Source organism: Panulirus ornatus, chromosome 2 (genome assembly GCF_036320965.1).
Source record: "Panulirus ornatus isolate Po-2019 chromosome 2, ASM3632096v1, whole genome shotgun sequence".
Taxonomy (NCBI): Eukaryota; Metazoa; Arthropoda; class Malacostraca; order Decapoda; family Palinuridae; genus Panulirus; species Panulirus ornatus.
In genome coordinates, this window is record NC_092225.1 from 53,183,580 (window position 1) to 53,208,803 (window position 25,224).

The window sequence follows — 25,224 nt, forward strand, 5'->3', positions numbered from 1 at the left end:
ATGGACACCAGTGTCTTACAAATGTCTCACGAGCTCCCGGGTTCGAATCCTGGAGAGGGCCTTGGGCTCACAGCCAACCTAGCTGTTCATCCTTCCCTTGGGGACCTGCGAAAACTGAGGCCCTCCTCTACCTCCATAATAAGATGTTGGACGCATCTTGATAATGACGGTAGTTGCCAGCTTCTAATAAGTAATGCATCATAAGCAAACCTCAAAGTCACTCATCAAATTGATCAAACCTTTAAGCATGACAGCGCGATGCTGAAGTACAGTGGCAGGATCATGAGCACGACAGTATGACCCTTAAGCACGACAGTACGACCCTTAAGCACGACGGTACGTCCCTTAAGCACGACGGTACGTCCCTTAAGCACGACGGTACGTCTCTTAAGTGCGACGGTGCGACCCGTAAGCACGACGGTACGTCCCTTAAGCACGACGGTACGTCCCTTAAGCGCAATGGTACGTCTCCCAAGGACGATGGTACGTCCCTTAAGCGCGACGGTACGACCCTTTAGGACGACGGTACGTTCCTTTGGCACGATGGTACATTCCCTCAGCACGATGGTACACTCCTTAGGCACGACGGTGCGACGCTCACGCACGATGGTACGTTCCTGAGGCACGTCGGTACCACCCTTGGGTACAACGGTACGATCTTTGAAGCAAGATGGTCCAACCTTCGAGGAAGGCGGTACAACCCTTGGATACGAGGGCCTGGCCTTTGATCTGACCCCTGTTCTCACGCCCTTAAGCAAGAGTTCACGCCCTTAACTCTTGTCTTACACCCTCCCGTGACTCTCTCATCTCCTCCTACACCCGCTCACACTCTTGTAACCTCTCTTCCATCATTCCATGTCCCCTCACAGCCTCCCATCCCCACCCACACACACACACACACACACACACACACACTTCCCACACCCCCCACGTCCCACACTCCAGTGCAGACTGCCTCACAATCCCTCCCACGTCACCTCGATGGCCTCTTACCACACACTCTCAAGACACTTTATGATTCGGGAGGTCCTCGGTCGTCACACAGCCAGAGTCACCCACGCAGCCACCACCCAAGTCATCCACCGTCGTCACCCAGGTCATCCATCGCCACACACCTACCATGGCAACATCACCTGATCCCTGTGCACTCCCCAAGGGTTGTCATCTTTGCTGATAAACTCTCGCTCGCTGGATCTTTGACGAACACCTTGGTCGTGACTGTTTACCACAGTTAATCCCCCCCCCACCTACTCCGCCTTCTTTCACCTTTGCTCTTCAAGTATATGCAAAAGCCATATTCTCTCTCTCTCTCTCTCTCTCTCTCTCTCTCTCTCTCTCTCTCTCTCTCTCTCTCTCTCTCTCTCTCTCTCTCTCTCTCTCACTCCCTCTTGCCCCGTCATAATACTCCTCCTCCAGCATCCCAGGCAAGTGGCCCTCAGTGTACGCGAATAGATAGATTCTCCGTAGAAACTCATTGCAGGGGATCACACTGCAGTACATCATGTATATACATCTTTTGTCATAATCATCATGAGTTTGCATGAGAAAACACAGACACCAGGAGGCCTGACTGGCCCACGAGTGTGTTGTCTGGTAAAATAAAAAAAAAAAAAGTACCTTTACAAGAAAATGTAATTCCACTCAGCAGTTTCTGAAGCTATCACCGACTCTCCGATACTCCACATTATCCCTCTAGTGTCCCGTAACCGCTGTCGTTTATACAGTTTATTTCTGGCGCTTTTTCTCAGAGTATAACGGAATTCATTAAATATTTGTCTACACGACTTTTGAAGGTATTCATACTTTTAGCATTCACTATCCCTGGGGAGAGGGGATTAAGAATACTTCCCACGTATTCCCTGCGTGTCGTAGAAGGCGACTAAAAGGGGAGGGAGCGGGGGGCTGGAAATCCTCCCCTCTCGTTTTTTTTTTTTTTCCAAAAGAAGGAACAGAGGGGGGGGGGCCAGGTGAGGATATTCCACAAAGGCCCAGTCCTCTGTTCTTAACGCTACCTCGCTAACGCGGGAAATGGCGAATAGTTTAAAAGAAAGAAAAGAAGCATTCTCTACGTCTGCCGGCAACTTATTCCAGTGTTCAACAAAACTACATCTTTTAGCTTTTGAGTTTTAGTCCATTTGTTCTGGTAACCGTGTTTACTTGTATTTCGAAAAGATGTTCGTGATTTACATTATCGAACTTTTTCTGAATTTCGAACACTTGGATTAAGTCGCCGCGAAGTCCACGTTTCTTTAAGGAAGAGAAGAGATCCAATCGCTTTAGCCTCTCTTCGTATGCCAGATTTCTAAGGGATGGGATCAATTTTGTCGCGCATCTTTGTACTTGCTCTAATTTTCCCTCTTTTTTTTTACGGTTTGGGGACCAAAACTGGACAGCATATTCAAGGTGTGGTCTTACTAGAGCATTATAAAGTGTGAGAATTGTTTCTGGTGTTTTGTAATCTATGTTCCTGGCTATAAAACCTCACATTTGGTTGCCTTTTATACTCGCTGCTTGACACTGTATGGTGTACTCAGATTGTTGATAATGACAATTCTAAGGTCCTATTTTCTTCGAAAGGTTCCGAACAGTTTGTAATCGTATCGTACATTCTTGTCTCCAAAGTGCATAACTTTGTCTACATCAAACTTCATTTGCCATCTGTCTGACCACTCTACTAGTAAGGTAAGATCTCTTGGAATCATTTCGCAGTCCCGCCTGTTTACAGCTCTACCTCTAGTTTAGTATCGTCAGCAAACTGGATGATGCTTTTAAGGTTTTAACACATTTTCGTGCGAATAAATTGTATAAAATACTCTTTTTTTCCCGAAGTACACAGTCTGCTCTTCTTTCTGCCAGACGTAAAAAATATATATCTATCGTGTCCTGATAAGTTATCATTTAGGCACGATGCATCATACTCTCTGGTCTCTTTTAATCCACTATAATTTATAGTCTTCTTTGATTTCACAACATAATCTCTCCATTACAATCTGCAGCCACCAGTCCACTTTGTTGAATTCATTATTCACTCCATAAATCAAACAAGTGACTATCATTAATCGCCTCTTTAACAACAACACACCAACTTACAGTAATAATGATAATAATAATGATAATGATGATAATAATAATAATAATAATAATAATAATATTAATAATAATGATAATAATAATAATAATAATAATAATAATAAAATTCATACATGGTGATTGTGTAGCAAGTGTTTAAGAGGTAAACTTACAAGTGACAGCAGTAATGATTTTGTCCATGCCTTGCTTGGGGCATTATCAGTAAAGATATCTTAACTCGTATCTCACTTCCAGCCATGACGCACACGTTTCCGGTACACAGGTAACTCGTTACCACTGTAATACCCGACGTAACTGGATTCGTTACAAGGATAACGTAAATATTCATAGGTGAAGGTAAGACTTCAACACCATAGAATCTTACCTGCACTTAAAAACACATGCATTAATTATTTACGAAACGGCATTATAACGTATCCTTGCTAATCTATTATCATTATCATTGTACTTAATCGCTGTCTCCTGCGTCAGCGAGGTAGCGCCAGGAAACAGACAAAGAATGTTTGAAGCATGGGCTTATAGATAGGGTTGTGCGGAGGAGGGTGAATATGCTGGAAATGAAATGTTTGAGGACAATATGTGGTGTGAGGTGGTTTGATAGAGTAAGTAATGAAAAGGTAAGAGATGTGTGGTAATAGTGTGGTTGACAGAGCAGAAGAGGGTGTATTGAAAGGGTTTGGTCACATGGAGAGAATAAGTGAGGAAAGATTGACAAAGAGGATATATGTATCAGCGGTGGAGGGAACGAGGAGAAGTGGGAGACCAAATTGGCAGGGTGGCGACGAGAATGGATGAAGGCAGCATGTATGAATATGTACATATGTATATATGTACGTATGTCTGTGTATGTATGTATGTATACGATGAAATGTATAGGGTGTATATGTGCGTGTGTGGGCGTTTATGCATATACATGTGTATGTGGGTGGGTTGGGCCATTCTTTCGTCTGTTTCCTTGCGCTATCTCACTAACGCGGGAGACAGCGACTAAGTATAATAAATAGATATAATAATAATTTTATGATACGCTCGTCGTCTGTCTTGGACAATCACTTGTTTACCAAATGGCGTCCTAGCTACGTCTCTTTGTTGTGTATCACTGACATATTTCTTTCTTGTATCTCCCCTGATGATATGATTATTACACGAAAGTGCACTTGGGAACTTATTGTGTTTCATTTTCCCCGTGGACTCATTAGAATATATATATATATATATATATATATATATATATATATACACGAATGAAGTGCGTATGAACGCGCACCTTCATAGAACATAAAAACCTCCAACAGCCAGGAGCGAACCCGGGACCCTTGTGCCACAGGCGGGAACGCTACCGCTAGGCTATGGGCCTGGCTAATAAGAAATAACTATTCAAATACTATGTACTCGAATACCCTTCGTCTCACGTTGGTGAACAACGGGGTCTACACCGATCATTTCCCAACAGGCTCACACAGCCAGCAGATAGCATTTTACCGAACCTCACTGTACAACGCGTAGGTATATGAATACGAATAAAGTGCATATGAACGCGCACCTTCATAGAACATACAAACCTCCAACATACACGCACATATACATACAGTCATATACATTTATACACATGTACATATTCATACTTGCTTACCAAAAAAAAAATTGGTGGGCTGTTTAATTTCGTCATAGAATAACTGCTTCGAGAAATATGATAATAATCATGTCTTATCTTCCCCTTTTTTTTTTTTTTTTCATAAGTAGGAAGATGGAGCCAACGCACTAGCGATAAATCTTTTGAAACATAGTTATTCATCCCCAACGTCCCTTCAATGTCATGAAAACCTACCAAATTAGAGAATTTTTCTCGTCTCTGTAATCTACTAACTCTATACCCGCATTCAGTTACTAGGCCTTCAGTAAATTTCACCATTTATCATTTGATCTAAATCTCTCCGATAACATTGATCATTTATTCCTGTTTGGAAATATCATGATCATTCTTGATAAGAATCACGAGTTAGTTACCATCCACGTAAGTCTGTGACAAACCCTAACTAAAAATCGAAAATGTGTTACATGGCAGTTGTTCACAACTGGTTCCTGCAGTACGATAATCACGTATAATCTTATTAACTAAATAAAGTTATTTAACTGACATCTTATCAAAGTTGATCTATAAGGTTTCTTATATCTGAAACTTTTTTTTTCATATATACATACATCAATTGCCATTGCGTTCTATTATTTACACAGAATGGCGAAAGAAATGTATGGGGCCCACACAATGTCTCATTGTTTCTGAATTTCCACATATCTTTACAGCAGTCATAATGATACTGGACAATAACACATTTATGACATTTGTTAGCCGAACTTTTTTTTTTTTACCGAGTCAGTTATTATATCGTGGGCAAGACATTACAGATGCCCGATAGATTTGTTTAAAGTGTATTAACTATAGGTGACTATAACATAAGAGGTGGAATGAGGGCCCCATATATTCACTATAAGTTAATATAAGTTATATGCGGTGAAATAAGGACCCCATATATTCACTATAGTTGATATAAGTTATAAGAGGTGGAATGAGGGCCACCATACATTCACTGTAGTAGGTAGATACAGTCACTGTACAGGATGGGTCGTCACCCATACATGTGGACAATAGCTATAGTAACATACAAGTTGGGTCCTGGAGATGGGCTGATGGCCGCCCACGCCTACAGTAAATAAACACACAAATTTCGAGTTGTGAACCAGATTCTGAGAAGGAAACACTATATCTCAAACACTGCAACCAGCTCGTGAGAGAACACACCGGAGCAGCCATGCGAATTTCGAACACTCGTTTTCTTTTTACATGCCATAACATCGGAACTTGACTAGGCTGTAGTAGGGATATAAAAGAGCTTTAATTTGTAGAAACAATAATGATTTACGGTAATGAACGGTTCTGCTCAACTAAACTACCAAGTGTTCATCTATTTCCAGCAATTCTGTTGTCGGGGGACTTCACACTTAAAGAGCTGGAAGCTTAATTAATGCAACTTGAATCATCATATGTAAATGGTGAACGTGTGTGATCCCTCAACTTCTCCAGAGTGTTGGCATGAGATGACTGTGCGAAGTCTATTGAAAATGACCAATTTCATCTGATAAGTTACGGCTTACGAAAAGATAAACGAGTTTCGTCAAAGGCCATACAATCGCCTGTGATTCTAACACTGATCATTAAGGATACAAGGACTTTAAAGTATTCAAAAATGCCGACTTAAAGAAGTACTGTCAAGCGTGCGTCAGTCTCTCTACACAGATATTCTTCCTTGTTAATCAAGTCTTCCTTATAATGACTCTACTTTTCTAGTGTAATTACACACACAAAGTAAAAAAAAAAAAAATCTGTGGAATTTACCTTATTAAAGACATGCAACAAAATCTCCAAAGTTTTATACTCACCCAACCCACCACCAACTTCAAAGTTCCATCATTAAAACGGAGAAAAACGAACTAATTTGATGGGAAACTACGATATATTGCGGCAACATCGTTGCCAACTGGGAACTGAGAGAGAGAGAGAGAGAGAGGAGGGTAGATGGAGTTTGTGTATATCTTCATTCTTTTAAGCAATCTATGGGAACAAAAATATTTACTATTACTAATTTTACTTACACTTTTACCTATCTTTACACTAATCTTGATGTTATACTTTAAACAAGTCTTCCATCGAAGTCAATTCCTTTTTATTTAGTATTGAAAAAAGTATATATTGTCATAACTCAATTGTTTTAAAAGCAGCACAGACATGCATAGTAGATGTATTTATACCCTGTTATAGCGTCACTGTATTCGCAATAACAGGGTTCGCGTCCTGACCCCTCACCTTACAATGGCCTAATGGTCTTGCAATGCCATATTTACCCAGGCTACTCATCTAAAATGCAGTCATGCACTCCTTCCCTCATCCAAACGTCTATGATTTACTCCAACACGCTATGAAAACACACTCGTATCTTGAATCTCCTCTCTGTAATATTAACTGAAGTAACAAAGTTATGTACTTATTTTTCCCTTCCTCCTAACTCCATTTGTTACTCGCGGCGGCCATAGACCAGTTCTCATTCGGCGCCTGAAGGTGTTTTTGTGATCAATCATCCATATTTTCTAACCCTCAAAGATGGAATTGGCTCCGGTAGGGCATGCAGGAAATTCGCTAGGTTTTGCGAGTCAATTCCATATTTTTTAACCCTCAAAGATGGAATTGGCTCCGGTAGGGCATGCAGGAAATTCGCTAGGTTTTGCGAGTCAATTTCATCAATTCCATCTACGACTGGATCAGTAGAGAGCAGTGATTCTGCAGTGAAGCGTATAAAAACATGATAGAAATTCCTACAGCCAAGACAAAAACATAAAAGTTACCCCCTGGTCACAGTTGAAACAGCTTTGTTTACACATCTTCAAAGCAAATCTACTTTCTATACCAAATCGATTATTTCTCTTATTCGACATGAAAAGATTCCCACTATCAATAGATCTATTTACAGTTAATGCTACTTCAGTTCTGGTTGGCAACAACACAAGACCATACACCTTACCTTCCATCTTACATTTTCACGACACGCTTCACCTCCCCATCACTGCTGCTGTTCTACAACCTCCCCATCACTGCTGCTGTTCTACAACCTCCCCATCACTGCTGCTGTTCTACAACCTCCCCATCACTGCCAGCTTCTGGTGTTCTACAACCTTCCCATCACTGCCAATGTCGGTTGTGGTTTTGCCACCTTCTTGTCACTGCCGGTGTCACCGCTGCTTTTCTACAAGCTTCCCATCACTGCCAGTGTCAGCTGCTGCTCTTCTGTTCTACAACCTTCCCATCACTGCCAGTGTCAGCTGTTACTGTTCTACAACCTTTCCATCACTGCCAGCGTCAGCTGCTGCTGTTCTACAACCTTGCCATCACTGCCAGTGTCAGCTGCTGCTGTTCTACAACCTTCCCATCACTGTCAGTGTCAGCTGCTGCTGTTCTACAACCTTCCCATCACTGCCAGTGTCAGCTGCTGCTGTTCTACAACCTTCTCATCACTGCCAGTGTCAGCCGCTGCTGTTCTACAACCTTCCCATCACTGCCAGTGTCAGCTGCTGCTGTTCTACAACCTTCCCATCACTGCCAGTGTCAGCTGCTGCTGTTCTACAACCTTCCCATCACTGCCAGTGTCAGCTGCTGCTGTTCTACAACCTTCCCATCACTGCCAGTGTCAGCTGCTGCTGCTGTTCTACAACCTTCCCATCACTGCCAGTGTCAGCTGCTGCTGTTCTACAACCTTCCCATCACTGCCAGTGTCAGCTGCTGCTGTTCTACAACCTTCCCATCACTGCCAGTGTCAGCTGCTGCTGTTCTACAACCTTCCCATCACTGCCAGTGTCAGCTGCTGCTGTTCTACAACCTTCCCATCACTGTCAGTGTCAGCTGCTGCTGTTCTACAACCTTCCCATCACTGCCAGTGTCAGCTGCTGCTGTTCTACAACCTTCTCATCACTGCCAGTGTCAGCCGCTGCTGCTGTTCTACAACCTTCCCATCACTGCCAGTGTCAGCTGCTGCTGCTGTTCTACAACCTTCCCATCACTGCCAGTGTCAGCCGCTGCTGCTGTTCTACAACCTTCCCATCACTGCCAGTGTCAGCTGCTGCTGTTCCACAACCCTCCCCATCATCACCAGTGTCACAGTAAAGATAGTCTACCTGTCATCATCACATGACGCAATATTCCGGTATCGTCGCTGCTCCGAAAACAAACTTCTGAATTTTGCTGTGAATAATTTTCCCCAAGTTTCAGAGTCGCCGAAATTTCTCGAGAATTCTTAATAACCTCGTCGTCATATCTGATGACTCGCGACTTCAAAGTTCTTAAATATAATATCATTCGGTGTAAATTGAAATTTCGTAGAAATTCTAGTTAATGAAGCTGGCGATTGGCTTGTATGTGTATATGGTACACAAACTAAGCTTGTTCAACACAGCTTTTTTGAACGTTACCTTTTATATGAAGTGTCCCTGTGTACAACTGTGATTATAGTGTTTACAATGGCTCCCATAATTCAAAGCAAAGCTTCAGACTTCACCACAATGAATGATTCCTCACAACCCATCATCAACCCCCCAGCCTACATCTCCCGCCCCACTACGCTCTAGCTCAGATGGTGTTGCGTAACTCAAGCTAGGCTATAGGTACTCATGGGAGGTTGGCATCTGCCGATACTGAACGGGACCAAATGTAAACTTTTGTCGGCAAAACTACTCCCTCACCCAGCAACATTATGTGTTCCGGGCTGTTGTAGACGTAGAATTCACATAGAATGTCCACCGTCCATTACTGGATATGGATAAGCCTTTCATTCATAACAATGTCCGACCTCGGATGCTTGAAAAGTATCCAGTCTGGTTATGGCAGATAATTCACTTGGTATATACCATTTTTTTTTTTTTTTCACATAATCCAAACATCGTCGCTCAACCTTGTGTAAAGGGTTCAGTTACTTTGTGCAAAATTTCGAAGCATTCGTTGTTTTCAATTTAATCCTTATCAACATTTATTTAGTGTGTGTTGTGAAGTCAATCCAAGTTCCTGGACCTTCTGTATATTTCCTACCTTCTTTGTATGCCATTTCCTGTACAATGGGCAAGAGAAAACAATATACTGACCGCTCCTCTGGCAAAAATACAGTTATCACACTTGCCTCCTCCCTCCCCATAACACTTCCCCACTATATCCCTCACTAACTCCAGACTAAACCCCTGACATCACTCCCTCACTGTTCCCTATTTACAACCACTGTGGTCGCTCACCTCACTCACGTCATGCAGCCTCACACGACTCGACTCCTTCATGACCGACCCTACTCTCACGTCACTCAAACAAACACTAAACTCACCTCACTGTGACATCTTCGAAGTTACAGTCAACACTTGATTATTGTACTGACTTTAACTTATCCAGCCTCTCTCTCTCTCTCTCTCTCTCTCTCTCTCTCTCTCTCTCTCTCTCTCTCTCCAGCCTGGCTTAAAATACAAAGCTACTGGATTACCCTCCTCCTCACAGAAAAATCATTTCTCACCAAAAAAAAAAAAAAAGAATCTGTTCAACCCTCTCTCACAGTCATGGATACCGTCCATTCTTTTTAAAGTCTAGGATTCGAATGATGACCGGTCATTTCTTTACACACTGTGCATAACTCTTCGTGGAGTCATGGGGACAAATGCAACATACGACCACTACTCTAACAAGCCACCTCTCCAATCATATGGCGAGCGACCACTGCTGCAGCAGGTTCTCACACACCTGAAACTGTGGCACAAGACCACTCACTACTCTAGCTTGCCATTCTCATTCGGCACGCCACCACTTCTCTATGCTGCCATGCTCGAACTGTGTTGCCATGCAATCATGCTGAACCAGTTTCTTTTCCAAGTTTTCATATATACTTTCACTTCAGTTTCCCAAAGGCAAAAGCTTTCCCGTTACTTCCTTTGTAATGTTTCTTTTTCTTTCTGTGCCTTTTCTAGTGACCCAGGCTCTGGTGCATGACACCAGCAACAGACATGATTAAGTCCGCCCTCTACCATGAGTTCCCTAAACTGTTCTGTGCTTCTCGCGATACTCATCCTTCCTCACCAGCACTCTCTCATCCTCGTCTCCCAACCATTTTACACAAAATTCCTTTCACTCTAACTTTATAATTCATCATTGTACCTAAAGTCTGTCTTGATTGTGACATCTTTTAACTGCTATGTGTATTTTGCATTCTTCATTTCTCATCGAAAGCTTTGTTATTCATCAGAATTATCCCCCTCCATACACTACGACTACACACGCATATACATTACCTTTACAGCAGCCTTGTACAGTTCATCACCACCACTCAATCGTCCTCCTTCCCCTAACCAACCATCTCTACACAGACTGCAATTCCTCCATCAAGCTGTTATCGCAGCTTCGACCAGGTGCTCTGGCTGCTCACAGCAACAGTAGGGAGACCTATGGCAAGAGATGGTACAGTCACACCTTTACAACAATCAACCTGTGTTGCTCCCTCGCTCCATTACCACCAGCAGGGTAGGGAGAGGCAGGGGGAACTGCTGCATTCTTTAAGATGAACGTAAACACAAGCTCGTCTATCAAATGGCAACATGAATATATAAAGGCAAATAATAAGATTCTAAACCTTTTTATTTATAAAAAAAAAAAGTTTTCCTTCTACACAGCAAAAGGTTAAAAATGTATAAATTCTCATCAACCTATTCTTCAGTTGAAACGTACATATATGACAAGATATTCTCCTTCAAACTTTTTAAAAATAACGATCTCTTCTCATCATAAAGGACTAGACGTTGGGTATAATATCTCTTCTAAGAACTGCAATCCTAACTCATACTTTTAATAGCAAATAATATGTCCAGCGACCACACTAGTGTTGTTTACAAAAAGCAACTGCTGCCTGGTTTAACAGAACAAGTTTGTCTCACGAATCCGCCAGCATCAGAGAGAGAGACAGGGAGAGATTAAAGCCGGCTTTTATCGTACAAAATGACCGGCTGCATTTCGTAATATACCAAAGGGCCATCTGAAAAATTCACTTTATGGTCGGCCAGTAATACCGCTGTAATCATCTGTCGTCATTTAACTTATTACACTAATCCAAAACATCATCAGAAATGAGAACCAATAATCTACCTGAACCTTTTTGAAGTTTGTGGGGGTGGGGTTAGGGGAAGGGGAGGGGGTAATAAAACAGGTCTCGACCCACACAAATCAGGCATCAACTTTCTATAAACTCCGTGTGGCCAAGTTGAGGAAGTGTTGTGGTGTAGGGCAGAGGAGCATGAGGAAGACCTACCACCATATCTGGAAACTTGTGTCGCCTGGGTACGTAAGGGCGAACCAACAGCAGAAGGTCAGGGGTAGCTGCGATCCTACACATGAAATGAAAACAATCGACAATCAAAAAGAAACAAAAATAATACTCAACTTCATCAACAAAACAAGTAAGATCCAAGAGGTTCGAGTACTGTATATCACCACGAGATCGGACACTCCCGTACACCACTGAACACCCTCACCGGAACGAAGTATTCTGCGTCTCATTTCTGGCAAGTGCACCTCGCTCCTCGTCCTTTGATAAGCCCGAGCATCGTTCTAATTGGTGTTATCTACGTGCTCCTTATCTTGCAACATTACCAATACTGATAATGGCACGCTGGGAGGCTGTATCCCTCCAAATTACTCGGAACAGATCGCTTCGGCAGTTACCATAACGTTCTAGTAGTGAGTAAGCGTGTGTGTGTGTGTGTAGGTGTGCAGCATGTGTAGTGTGATAAGGTCTACAAGTGTGTCGATGTCATACACAGCGATAGATGGATCTGGTCTTCAATACATTATCACGGCGGCCATGCACAAAATGAAGGTACTCGGTGCGTCTCCCATGTAAAGAGACTCTCCGTAACTGATAAATGAGGCAATTGTGTGCACTATCAGATTTCTTGGGTGTCATTCAGGCTAGGGCAACGAGTAAGTGCAGACGCTCTCAAAGGGAAAATGACGTAAGAGAATAAATCGAGCAAACTTTGAAAAAAAAAAATTGTTCAGTAGCAACTGAAGGGTCGGGCCTGAAGTCCAGTTACACTGTGGGACGACTTGAACAGTCTCGAGATGAAATGTTGGGAAAACATGTCATAGTAAGACGGTAGGAATCACTGAAGTCACAGACAAGTTTCTGAAAGACTGAGACAGCGAGATGCTGAGGGAGGCTGGTGCTGAGGGAGGCTGGTGTTGAGGGAGAATGGATGAGGGAAGTTAGTGCTGAGGGAGGCTGGTGCTGATGGAGGTTGATGCTGAGGGAAACCAGTGTTAGGGAGACTTGGGTTTGGGGAAGTTGGTGCTGATGGAAGTTGGTGTTGATGGAAATTGGTGCTGAGGGAGGCTGGTGCTGAGGAAGGCTGGTGCTGAGGGAGGTCAAGTAATGATATATTTACAGAGATAAAATAGCGAGCAGCTGCGTGGCACCTAACATGGCAATCTGTCTATCAACTGCTTTTTGACCGGTACTTCTTCAACGTGACACATAAGAGCCCTAGTGTGATCTAAGACGGATGAACAACTAGGCTTCCAGTACCGCAGAGAAGGTAAATGATTCGTGGTAACATCTGATATTACCTGAGAAAGAGGATTTCATGGGAGGCGCTGGTTATACAACTTTAACAATTCCTCGATTCAAGACAGCCTGAATGAATATACAGAAATCACGCTTTTATGTGGCAGAGCGCTGAACACGATATGTAAGCTGCAGGAGAACAATGCTTTAACAATGAAACACACGGGCGAGTAGATGATATGAACAAACTCTGGTAAAGTCTCTGGTGTGGATGTCTGGTAGAATGTGTCTCAGTCACATCAGAGACTTTACTAAACTTATCAAGACATTTACATCTAGAGAGGAAGAATCACAGTCAGCCCGAGTCTCTGGGACGTTATTCAGTAAAACTTAAAAAGAACTTCATTATAAAATACAGACTAATGGCTCCTCTCTAACGTGTGAGAGATTTACGTTCATCTTGACGAGTCATGTCAAATCATCTCTGAAAGGCACTCTGGTAAATCATCAGGGAACTATGATAACATGGACATGTTCCAGCGACCTCACGTCACCACAACATCGTACAAGAGCGAGCCAGGTAGTCACAAAGTACCTCAACCCATCAGTCTCGACATCAACACCATGTACACAGTTGTAATACTTTTAATTGGCACTTCAAACTTTCTCATTCGTCTTCTTAAGTTGATATAGTCTGCTGCCGTAAGTTCCAGAAAGAGGGAGATTCCCTTCTTACTGGTTCTCACTGTTTTCTCCCTTTCAGACATTTAAAACCACCAATCCGTTAAATTTCCCAAGAACTGTTGCTGAAGCTACGGACGCTGAGGGACCACTGACAACGGCCTTCGACCCTCACATCTTCGAAGACGCCGAAGGATTGATCAAATACTCACGAACTTGCTCATAAGTTCCGGAAGACGTATGAGGATCAGTGGGAAATTCTTCTGGAGACATCACACGGATCACAAGAACATTTATAAAAACTCTGGACGTTCCTTTTTCAAAAAAAAAAAAAAAAAAAAAAAACATTTGAGCATCTGTAAAAACATCCTTCTGGAACATGCAACTTCCTCAAGGAGAAGGACGGGTAAAATCAAACTTCTTGGAGAACCCGACGTCCGCGAGACATGGACCATCAGTACAACATCCGTCTGGAGCTCTTGACGTTCCTCAGGATCTCGATGAGCTGGAGTCGCGACAGCGGACAGGAGGGGTACAGGGAGTAGCACGGCGACGGTTCCAGACCCGTCAGGAGGTGGCCCATGTGTGCTGCAAGCTGGTAATGGTATACGGGTGACCCAGGCCCCTCAAGCACAACGTAGTTCCTGGAAATAACAATATCCTTAGACTGGAAGTATGGAATTGGAAGATAGGAGTGTCTCTACTTCCATGTAGTTCTCATTTCTTAAAACCAATTCTTTATGCGTCAATCTCATCATTCAGTTTCGTCCTTCAGTTCTAAGGCAAAACTCGTGACTAGGCCTTGAATGAAGAACAAAAAAAGCAAAAGATCAAAAGGATTCTGAAGCGGGAAAAAAATGCCTGTTAACAAGCAACAGATGGTAAGGCGTTAGAACATGCACGAAAAAATAAGACTAAATGTTAAGCGTTGTAGGGAAATAAGCAGCCATCACACCAGCCGAAGCTCGAGTCTGTCAACGGCCACACAAAGTATAAGAAGCAGAAGCCTGACGGGCATCACGTGATCTGACTGGCGGAGGAGGGAGACGTGTGTGACGCTGTCGGGAACAGAAACCGATGTGATATCTATATGGAAGACGGAGAGAGAGGCAACATCACAGAGGAGGAAAACTGGGTCAAGTTTTGAGGTCAAAATGGTGAAGTTGATACTTGGGACTCCTTACTCAATACTGTATAAGTGCTAAGGATTCCTGACTCAGTACTGTATTTGTATAAGTACAAAGGATTCCTGATTCAGTACTGTATTTGTATAGGTGCTAAGGATTGCTGACTCAGTACTCAATACCGTACTTGAATAAGTGCTCAGGCGAGGAGGATTTTTCACATTTGAAGAAGGCTCGCAATATTTTTCAAGACTTAGTTATCTGTGCAATATGGGTTCTGCATATATGATTAGATCCTTGTGATGTACAGGATGGATATTACGATAAGACAACATACCAGAGAACCATCAGATATGGAGAAGTCAACAGGCAAGATTTAGGAAAAGAAACAGGAAGACACTGGGAATCAGAAGCGATATATTTGACTAGATTACACCTTGACCACAAGCGAGTCTTACCTCAGTCCGAATTTACACATCAGTCGAGGCAAGAAGCGACGTCAATTCTAAAGTGATGAAGGAATGTAAGAGTCAAGTCATCCACTTATGACTACACCGGATTGACTGCCAGAGATTTCGATAAAAAGAAGTAGAAATGTACAGTAATAACAAACATTTTATTGCAAGAAAAAAAAGTTTCAGATTTTATAAAAAAAAAAAATAAAAAGACAAAGGAGCTTAAAGTTAGAAGGATGGTCAATGAAAACTCAAATATCTGCGGTATACACTCTGCTTGAGGCCAGACAGGAGTCTTTTTCTGGCATTCTACGAAAGGAATTACATGACGGCGCGAAGGATTGATACCAGGTACATCATGTGGTGCTGAGATGTCCACACCACCTAGGGTGGGACTACGAGAGTTGCGGGAGAACCAAAAGAGTGGCTGTATCAGCGGGAGAAGCAGAGCCGTAGTACCATCTGTACCGAGATGAAAAGGACAGGCAGCTCACTAGAAGTCGTCAGGAATAGCATTGGCTCTAGACCAGCACGACCCCTGTGGAAGGTGAGAGGGTAGCACGCGCTCTTTGCATACATGAATGTGACGCCTGACGAATGAGGGATGTGCAACGGCTCGAAGTGGAGGTGAAAGGTGAAATGAGAGTTGAAGAAAGGCTGCTCTTTTTTTTCTCTCTCCAGGCCCTATATGCCAGATCCCTTTCCCGAATGGACTCGTGGCAAATGTTTATGAAATACTATATGAACGAAAAGGAAATATATGAGGAGAAAGAAAGGGTCGTCTGCTGCCAGTTACGAGACAACGACCGCTTTAATACGCATAGAACTGACAGGGAAATCGTCCAAGCCAAGGTAACACTCTTCCCAAGGAAAACTATACCAGTATTATCTTAAAGTTTGTTCTCTCTGGGTATGAAAGTATCAGTATCAAAACAAGCATCAGCAGCGGAAGGTATCATGAGTAAACAGACAAACAAGAGAACAAATGAGGGTGAATTTGCGGGGTTATTCTGCGCAGGATTAGAGATGGAAAACAAACCCAGTGTTGTCAAAGTAATCTTGGCGCTCTGGAGACAGAGTTGGGTTGTTGATCATTCGCCTTGATCGTTCAGAAGGAAAAAATGCGAAGGTTTTAAACGCCCAACCCCAACACTACATGTACGATCTGTGTGGGACGATTACAATCACTACTTATGGTGTATCTTGAAGTATCCTAAATACGGGACGATGAATCAAAATGATTACTAAATGTTACGATCTCGTAGAGGTAAATGTCTTAAGCCAGGAGAGCTGAAAGTGAAACGCAGGAAAACTGTGGACTATGATATTAAACTGAGCCATATGATACGAGTGTTTGGAGATTCAAAGACAAGGAACCCAAGTGTAGCAGGCGTGTTGATGTTGGGCCCAGCACAAACTCCTCTAAGAGAGAAACGTGGATGAAGATTATAGTTAAATATATAAAAAAAAAGAATGAATGGAACTATCTTTAAACTGCCGAGTCTCAAAGGAGTAAGGATATGGAAGTAGGTGCGCTTCAAGAAATGGCTGATACTGGCGGGGAAAATATGTCATGATTAAGGATGTGGGATGAAGGATATCGGTACAGCCTTGGTCCTTCCTCTCAACTGGCGCCAAATTTGGACAGACCTCGTGGAATTCTTCGCACCACACGAACACCGGCTACAAAGGACTACATTCACACTATCAATCAACAACATTCAAACTGAAAAATATCCAAAATGAGTAGGAGAAACTGAGAACATAAGGACCTTACTGCCTTCTCGCCACACTTACACGAGCCTCACACAAAGATGTGAGATCTTATACCAAATATGTTTGGTTGAATATAATGTCCACAGGACACAGCTGGGCCCTCACCACTGTCATAAGTGTCTCGCTCACATGCCTATGTCTCAAATACCTGACAACGATGCGGAAATATGATGGCCCATATCAAAGTACGACAGACTTTCACGCTTTAGTGGGATAGATAAGACAAGAAGAAACGTCATGATACAAAAATACTCGGGCTTTTTTTTCTATGACACAGTGGAGCATGACAGCATAAATGACACACAGACTGCAGCATCATCACAACAACTCACCAAACTGGAAAAAAAAATCAACTTTGTAATGTAAACATCCTAACACAAAAATTAAACATATTTATCTTGTCGGTGAATTCATAACGAGGGCCAAGGTGACCAAAGCTGTCAGATCTAATATGAACCATGACGGCATCAAATAACCACTCGCTCAGCAACCTATAACGTTTTAAAGAATAGATTTCTGGCAAGATTCACGAATAGTCAAAAATTCAACTAGTCAATATTCATCATTTGGCTTTGATCACATTAACCTGACACGTCTTCCCTCAAGCTGCAGCATATACGCTATCCTCGCTGAATCTGTAACGCCCAAGTCTACACATCGTCACGGCGGGCAACACTGACCCACTTTCCTAGAGTCCAGGATACTCCCGGACCCAAGAGACACCCAGGAAACCCCCACGCGGAACCCAGAGCGTCATACCGCCCGACGCGAGGCAATACCGCACATCACACGAGGGTCATCACCTAATACACCGACCTGGTATCATTACCTGTATCTCGTCCCTCGTAGCACGAGTCAAGTGCGGTACGACCAATGCATCTCTCGCCGGAGTTTACATCACAGAATTGGGGTACTGGCGTCACCCCAGGGGCTAGCGCGAGCCAAGGTCGTCCAATACCCCGGGGCCGACTTGGTACCTTCCTCTGCTTCCCACAACCCATGATGGTTCCATCACCTACTAGACCCACCTCTCACACTACGGTGAGAACTCCTATGAACAAGAAATTCTAAGAAGAGACAATCTTAATATGTCTATTCTACACCAAACACTGTCCCTGCGTAACAATTATTAAGGATGGCGTTTGGAGCTAGCCCTCGCCTCTGTTGGCCTTGGAATTATTTAATGATGGTGAACTGCAGGTATGTAATAAGGCGAGCGCTGAGGGAGGGAGCGGCAGATGGAACGATTTAACCACAACAGCTAAAACTTACTGACAAGGCTTGCTAGGCTGGTAAGTAAGAGATGGCTAGGCTGGTATGCGAGTGATAAGTTGGTAAGAGATGGCTAGGCTGTAAAGTAAGAGATTGCTATGCAGGTAAGTAAGAGATTGCTAGGCAGGCAAGTAAGAGAATGCTAGGCAAGCAAGTATGAGAGGGCTACGCTGGTAAGTAGGAGAATGCAGTTAGGCTGGTTAGCACGACCGAGGCAGACATCGCAAATGTGCGCTCGGCGAGTCAACGTAGCGTTGAGATGGTCGTACACTTCAGAATCTGCAGACTTCAGGAAAGTTTAAACCCTACATTGAGGAACCTAAAGACCTTCCCAAATATCCAAAAGGAAGTACAAAGAATATCCTCAGTTCCCATGGGTTCTCATTGCCCCGAGAGAAACACCACTCGTCCATTTCTACATACACAAACATCATTTTTAGCCTAGCCTAGCCTGGCGTAGTTACTAACCAACACTCACTGATATTACACCTCTCTTCTAGTATGCCGGGAGTACAACATAACCCACAAGCAATACGTATTTAATGAACCTTTTACACGCCTAAAAAAAAAAACTTACATCTACCTTATTCGACAAACCTTTTCTTCAACTCCAGCGAACCAAGTCACTCACGACCTGCCTACCATCAACCTCCACAGTTTATCGTCACAACTTCACCATAAAGCGGTGAAATCCCTGAACGTACGAGTGGGAAATGCCAGGAAAGTGTGTCATCGAAAACCCATGGAATTCTTTGGATATGTCTATTATCATCCACGAGTTGGCTGGATCCAGACGCTTTGCGGCAACAAAAGTTCCACACGAATTTTCTCCCGTCACAGCTCTGGTTGCTGACTTGGTCAAGTTCTTATGGCCTAATATTAGCCACACCATCGTAGCAAACCAATGCAAAATTAACTGCTGGGAAGAGTCCAGTAATAGCATATTCTGGACTAATTCAAGATCGCACATTATCACTCGCATCTATAAGTGTGGCATGTAAACAGCGAATTTTCTGAATCTTCTAATTGAAATATCATGTGAAACCCATCCGCTTTAAGTAAACTCATTCTCTAACATTCCAGTCATAAAAATAAGAAAATATATGGTTTCTTTTTATCAAGTGCTGAAAGACAAGGTTTGTCAACAACAAAAAAAAGATGTTTTTACAGCCACCATCATGACGCAGTTAAAACAAATTAATGAACTTTGAGAACGATATAAAAACATTTCTGTCAATAACTGACGTTCTCAATCACTTAAGTATCTAAAATTTCAGTTGGCTCCTAAAACTGTTACTGATCCTCTCCTTAGGGAGCAGTGTGCCCGTTCTGGGCCACAGTACTATACATAAACCCATTCCTCAGGATTCGTACCAGCAATTTTCCCTTGTCCATAGGTGGCAACACTGCCCTCCTGCAGGAGTCCCGAGCGCCCCCCCCCCCCCCCGGCTCCGTCACTCACCTGAAGAGTCCTAAGATGTCCTTCTCGAGGTCCGTCAGGTCGCCTCCCGCCGATACCGAGTGAACCTCGCAGATGAACCGCGGAAGACACGACTGGAAGTCGAAGTTGAATGCTGTCGTTCGCACGAACAAACCTGTAACACAAGTCCATGTGTGAGGCTGGCGCGTGACCTGAGGCACCTAACACTGCACGTAGCCAGCACTCCATCCCTCTTGCAGTCTTCCTTGTTCCTCCCTCCTCATTTTTACTTTCCCTCCTTCTCTCCCTTTGGTCTTCCTTCCCCTGTGTCATAATATCATCTTCCTTCACCTCTTCCCTCCCCTTCCAGCCCCTTGAAACAACAAGTCAACCATTAGAAGCAGATCCCGTGAAGTCCAACACAAACAGTTTGGTTAACCCTAGTGTTGCTCGACTTCATAATGCAAACCTCATAAAAGAAATATGATGAATCAGTTCACAATTAATATCTTTCACACTCTTCCCTTATTTTTGCACATCATTCTGTGATTTTCTAATCATATCTGCACGTCCTGGGTTTGACTGGCATTCCGAAAAAAAAAAAAAAATGTTATTCTAGCGGGAAAATATTATTCGCTTCACTTAGCTTGAACTGGATTTCCAGTTGGACAGAAACAGAGATAAACTATACATCTCGTCGAGTTCATTCACGCGAGTCCCAACTGTTACCGGACTCCGCCGGCCTGTGGTTAAACCGCCAGAGAAAAGTAATGTTCTAGGAGGCTGTATGAGCAACAGTGTGATGACTGGGAGAGCAGCCCCGACCACACATTCTGCTACACCCTGAGGGTAATATCTTCTTCGTCAAAGTTTCGTCCTCGTCAGTGGACGATTGGGAGCATAGCCTCGTCCTCCAGGAACTTCTCACTGTAAATGTGACCCCAAGACCACTTATCCAGGGGGGGGCTACATCTGGCAGCTTCCAGGCTGCGGTGCGCCCAGCAGCAGGGACAGGTTGGGCTCCTTGCTCCTTGAAGGGAAGAGTCCTTTGACGAGACAGTACTCTGATTCACCAATAGATGGAGAAAAACTGGAGGAAGTGAGGTGTCTTAGATATCTGGGAGTGGATTTAGCAGCGGATGGAACCATGGAAGCGGAAGTGAGTCACAGGGTGAGGGAGGGGGCGAAGGTTCTGGGAGCGTTGAAGAATGTGTGGAAGGCGAGAACGTTATCTCGGAGAGCAAAATGGGTATGTTTGAAGAAATAGTGGTTCCAACAATGAAATAGTGGTTCCAACAATGTTATATGGTTGCGAGGCATGGACTATAGATAGGGTTGTGCGGAGGAGGGTGGATGTGTTGGAAATGAAATGTTTGAGGACAATATGTGGTGCGAGGTGGTTTGATCGAGTAAGTAAGGAAAGGGTAAGAGAGATGTGTGGTAATAAAAAGAGTGTGGTTGAGAGAGCAGAAGAGGGTGTATTGAAATGGTTTGGTCACATGGAGAGAATGAGTGAGGAAAGACTGACAAAGAGGATATATGTGTCAGAGGTGGAGGGAACGAGAAGTGGGAGACCAGATTGAAGGTGAAAGGATGGGGTGAAAAAGATTATGCGCGATCGGGGCCTGAACATACAGGACGGTGAACGGCGTGCAAGAAGTAGAGCGAATTAGGACGATGTGGTATACCGGGGTCGACGTGGTCAATGGACTGAACCAGGGCATGTTTTGTGGGACCTGGATGTGGAAAGGGAGCTGTGGTTTCGGTGCATTTCACATGACAGATAGAGACTGAGTGTGAACAAATGTGGCCTTTCTTGTCTTTTCCTAGCGCTACCTCGCGCGGGGGGGAGGAGGGGAGGTGCCATTTCATGTATGGCGGGGTGGCGATGAGAAAGGATGAAGGCAGCAAGTATGAATATGTACATGTGTATATATGTATATGTCTGTGTATGTATATGTATGCATACGTTGAAATGTATAGGTATGTATATGTGCGTGTACGGGCGTTTATGTATATACATATGTATGTGGGTGGGTTGGGCCATTCTTTCGTCTGTTTCTTTGCGCTACCTTGCTAACCCGGGAAACAGCGACTAAGTATAATAAAGATAATGAAAAATATAAATTAATGAATAATTCGCTGGAATCACTGGCAACACGCCACAAAGTACTAAATGGTCTACCTTGACCACTTCATATGCAAGACCCGTCACACTTGCTCAAACACAAGAGGCCTTGTGTGTGTGTGGGACATGACCCAACTGCGACAAGAAAAAGAAGATTGCTTTCACCTGTGAGGTCACACAGTGACGTCCAGGCCTAATGACCTCGATCGCAGGTCACTGGTCATTAAACCCCACAGAGAAAAGCAATTACACTGGGCGCGCTAGATGTCTGGTGGCAGAGAGGGATAATGCAGGGCAGCAGCCAGCTCAAACCACTCTGTAGTACCACATTGCTCCAACTGGTCCAGCTCTAGTATTCCTGCCTGCTTTCACTTCTGCATTATCAGGCCTCCATCAACAAATCTTTTTATCCATTTCCACCTCAATTTGGGTTCCTAACTATCTCCTAAAACTATCCATACTAATATATAATTTTAGGTCATATTATATCCATATTCTTATATGATAAACATTATCAAAACACAACATTTTGCTTTCTCAACACGCTGATTTTAAATATTTTCCACATCAAACACTCACGTTAGTTACTTACATCAAAACTAAACCACACATTCTAAATCTCATTAGACATCATCCTACGCACTAACTCTATCCATACCCACCCTCGCATCCATACACATGTGACCATCCTCAAATCAACCATTTCTTCGAATTCTGATCACAGTCCAAAATTTCGCCATCCACCTATACCACTCCGCTCTGCCGCTGAAGATCACTCCGAAAATCCTTCCTCAGTTACCTAAACTCCAATATTTTATTAATTTATTAAATTAAAAATATAATTATTTACTAAGATGATACTCACATAAGAACTTGACTTACTCCCTAAATTCATAAAAAAAATACATATACATAAACGCTAACACGCTCATAATGACAATCACCTTTGTCCTCTAAGTCGATCCTTACACCAGCTTAAGTGTAACAACGCATTATCCATCAAGACCACCCAAGGCTTCCTCACCCTTCTCTATCTCCAGACCCATAAATGCCAACGTACAAATCCATCTCTTTCTCAGAGTATTTCTCACACACACATTCTTCAAAGCAAATCACCTAGTCCACACATCCTCTACCACACTGTTCCTTGCCAGTCTCATGCTCTGTAGATGCCTTCAGTCTCTCATTCACTGCCATACAACTTGACAAGTACATTCAACAAACTTATATATCTGTGGTATGAATACCAACCTTTACTTCTTCGCCTTTATACAACGGCACCATAGATACACTCCGCCAATCCTCAGGCACCTCATTCGGTCTCGTGCATCAAAACTGCTGACACAGTCACTCAGGTGTTCCTAAAACAGCTGTCTCTCATGAGCTTTCTTCTCATGACCAGGTACATAAGCGCCAATAATTACCTATCCCTCGACATCCATTTTCATATTTATTCATCAGCCTAGAATTCACTTCCTTACACCATCACATACTCCCACAACTCCTGCTTCAGGAGTAGTGTTATTCCTTCCTTAGTTCTTGTCCTCTCACCAACCCCTGAATTTACTCCCAAGACTTTTCTAAACCATTCTTTCCCTTTACCCTTGAGCTTCGTTTAACTTAGTCAGTACATCCCCCTCTCTTCTCATCTTGGTTACATCCACCCACATTCAGACACCCCAATCTGAGCCCTGGAGGAGGATGAGCACTCGCCACTTGACTCCTATACATAATGCAGTGTCACATAACTCACGGGATTTCGTCTTGAAGGTCTTGGTGTAGAATATATCATCGTCGTCGTCTTCCTCGTCGTCGAGCGAGTCGTATCCTCCTTCCTCCTGGGTGTTGTGTCCCTCGTAGTCGCCCTTCCTCTTCCTGCTCTCCCCCGCTGCCCCTAGCGACCTCCCGACCCTCTTGCTGGCAGACTGGAACACACGACAGTGAGCTAGTATGTTTACCTTGTGAAGTGCACATCTTGTGGTGGGGGGTAAGTACACTGCTGCTGCGCGAGGGTATAGTCAGTGAAGACAGTGTAATCAAGGAGAAAAGCAGTGGAAGTAGAAGTCGTGTATGATCACATGAGCCATAAATCAAATCACTGTTTAGAAAAATCATAATAAGTAAGACCAGCAAGAAAAAAATATATTGGTAGGTGAAAGAAATAAATCAAATAAAGTGAAACCGCAATAAAACGTAAGTAAAACACGAACAACAACAACACACACACTACAACGGAACAGTAATTGGACTGGAACAGAAGAAAATAAAATAGTAAAAAATGGTATGGATGAGACGAAACGTGAAGCTAACAGACTGTTTAAAAAACGACAACATGACACAGTATAATGAATATGATCCTACCGTACAATGATATTCGATGGAGAATGAGCAAAACTACATTTTGAATAACACAAAAAAAAAAAATAAACTTTCGAAATAAACAGAAACTATGAATCGGACCGAACATGTCTTCCCGTCAGCCGTGAAGGTCCGTACGCTTGGCTGTTATACAAGGCGTATACAGGCTCTGTCTACGACGCCAGAAACATTGCCTACGATACAAACACTTGTCACCGCCAGACGAACGTAAATCGACCGAAACATCAATGTTCTGACATCGTGACATCACACACAAAGCTTCATGGAAAGTTCTGTGGGGCCTGGATGTGGAAAGGGAGCTGTGGTTTCGGTGCATTATACATGACAGCTAGAGACTGAGTGTGAACGAATGTGGCCTTTGTTGTCTTTTCCTAGCGCTACCTCGCGCACATGCAGGATGAGGGGGTTGTCATTTCATGTGTGGCGGGGTGGCGATGGGAATGAATAAGGGCAGACAGTATGAATTGTGTACATGTTTATATATGTATATGTCTATGTGTGTATATATATGTATACGTTGAGATGTATAGGTATGAATATGTGCGTGTGTGGACGTGTATGTACATACATGTTTATGTGGGTGGGTTGGCCCATTCTTTCGTCTGTTTCCTTGCGCTACCTCGCTATTGCGGGAGACAGCGACAAAGTATAATAAATGAATAAATATATATATATATATATATATATATATATATATATATATATATATATATATATATATATATATATATATATAAGGGCAAGAATTGGACTCGGCAAAAAGCCTGCTGAC

At 43.2% G+C, this 25,224-nt stretch overlaps 1 protein-coding gene across 3 annotated transcripts in view; it reads right to left on the reverse strand.

Moving 5' to 3' along the window:
- Positions 1–11,278: 11,278 nt before the first annotated feature.
- Positions 11,279–25,224, reverse strand: part of LOC139756437 (uncharacterized) — a 69,438-nt gene continuing 55,492 nt past the window's right edge. For all 3 annotated transcript variants that reach the window (XM_071675891.1, XM_071675882.1, XM_071675900.1), the window contains exons 3-5: positions 23,827–23,998; positions 19,988–20,120; positions 11,279–14,542 (exon numbers count right to left, since the gene is read on the reverse strand). In XM_071675891.1, the coding sequence (XP_071531992.1) occupies positions 14,353–14,542; positions 19,988–20,120; positions 23,827–23,998 (495 nt within the window). In that variant the 3' untranslated portion in view covers positions 11,279–14,352. The remainder of the gene's footprint in view (positions 14,543–19,987; positions 20,121–23,826; positions 23,999–25,224) is intronic.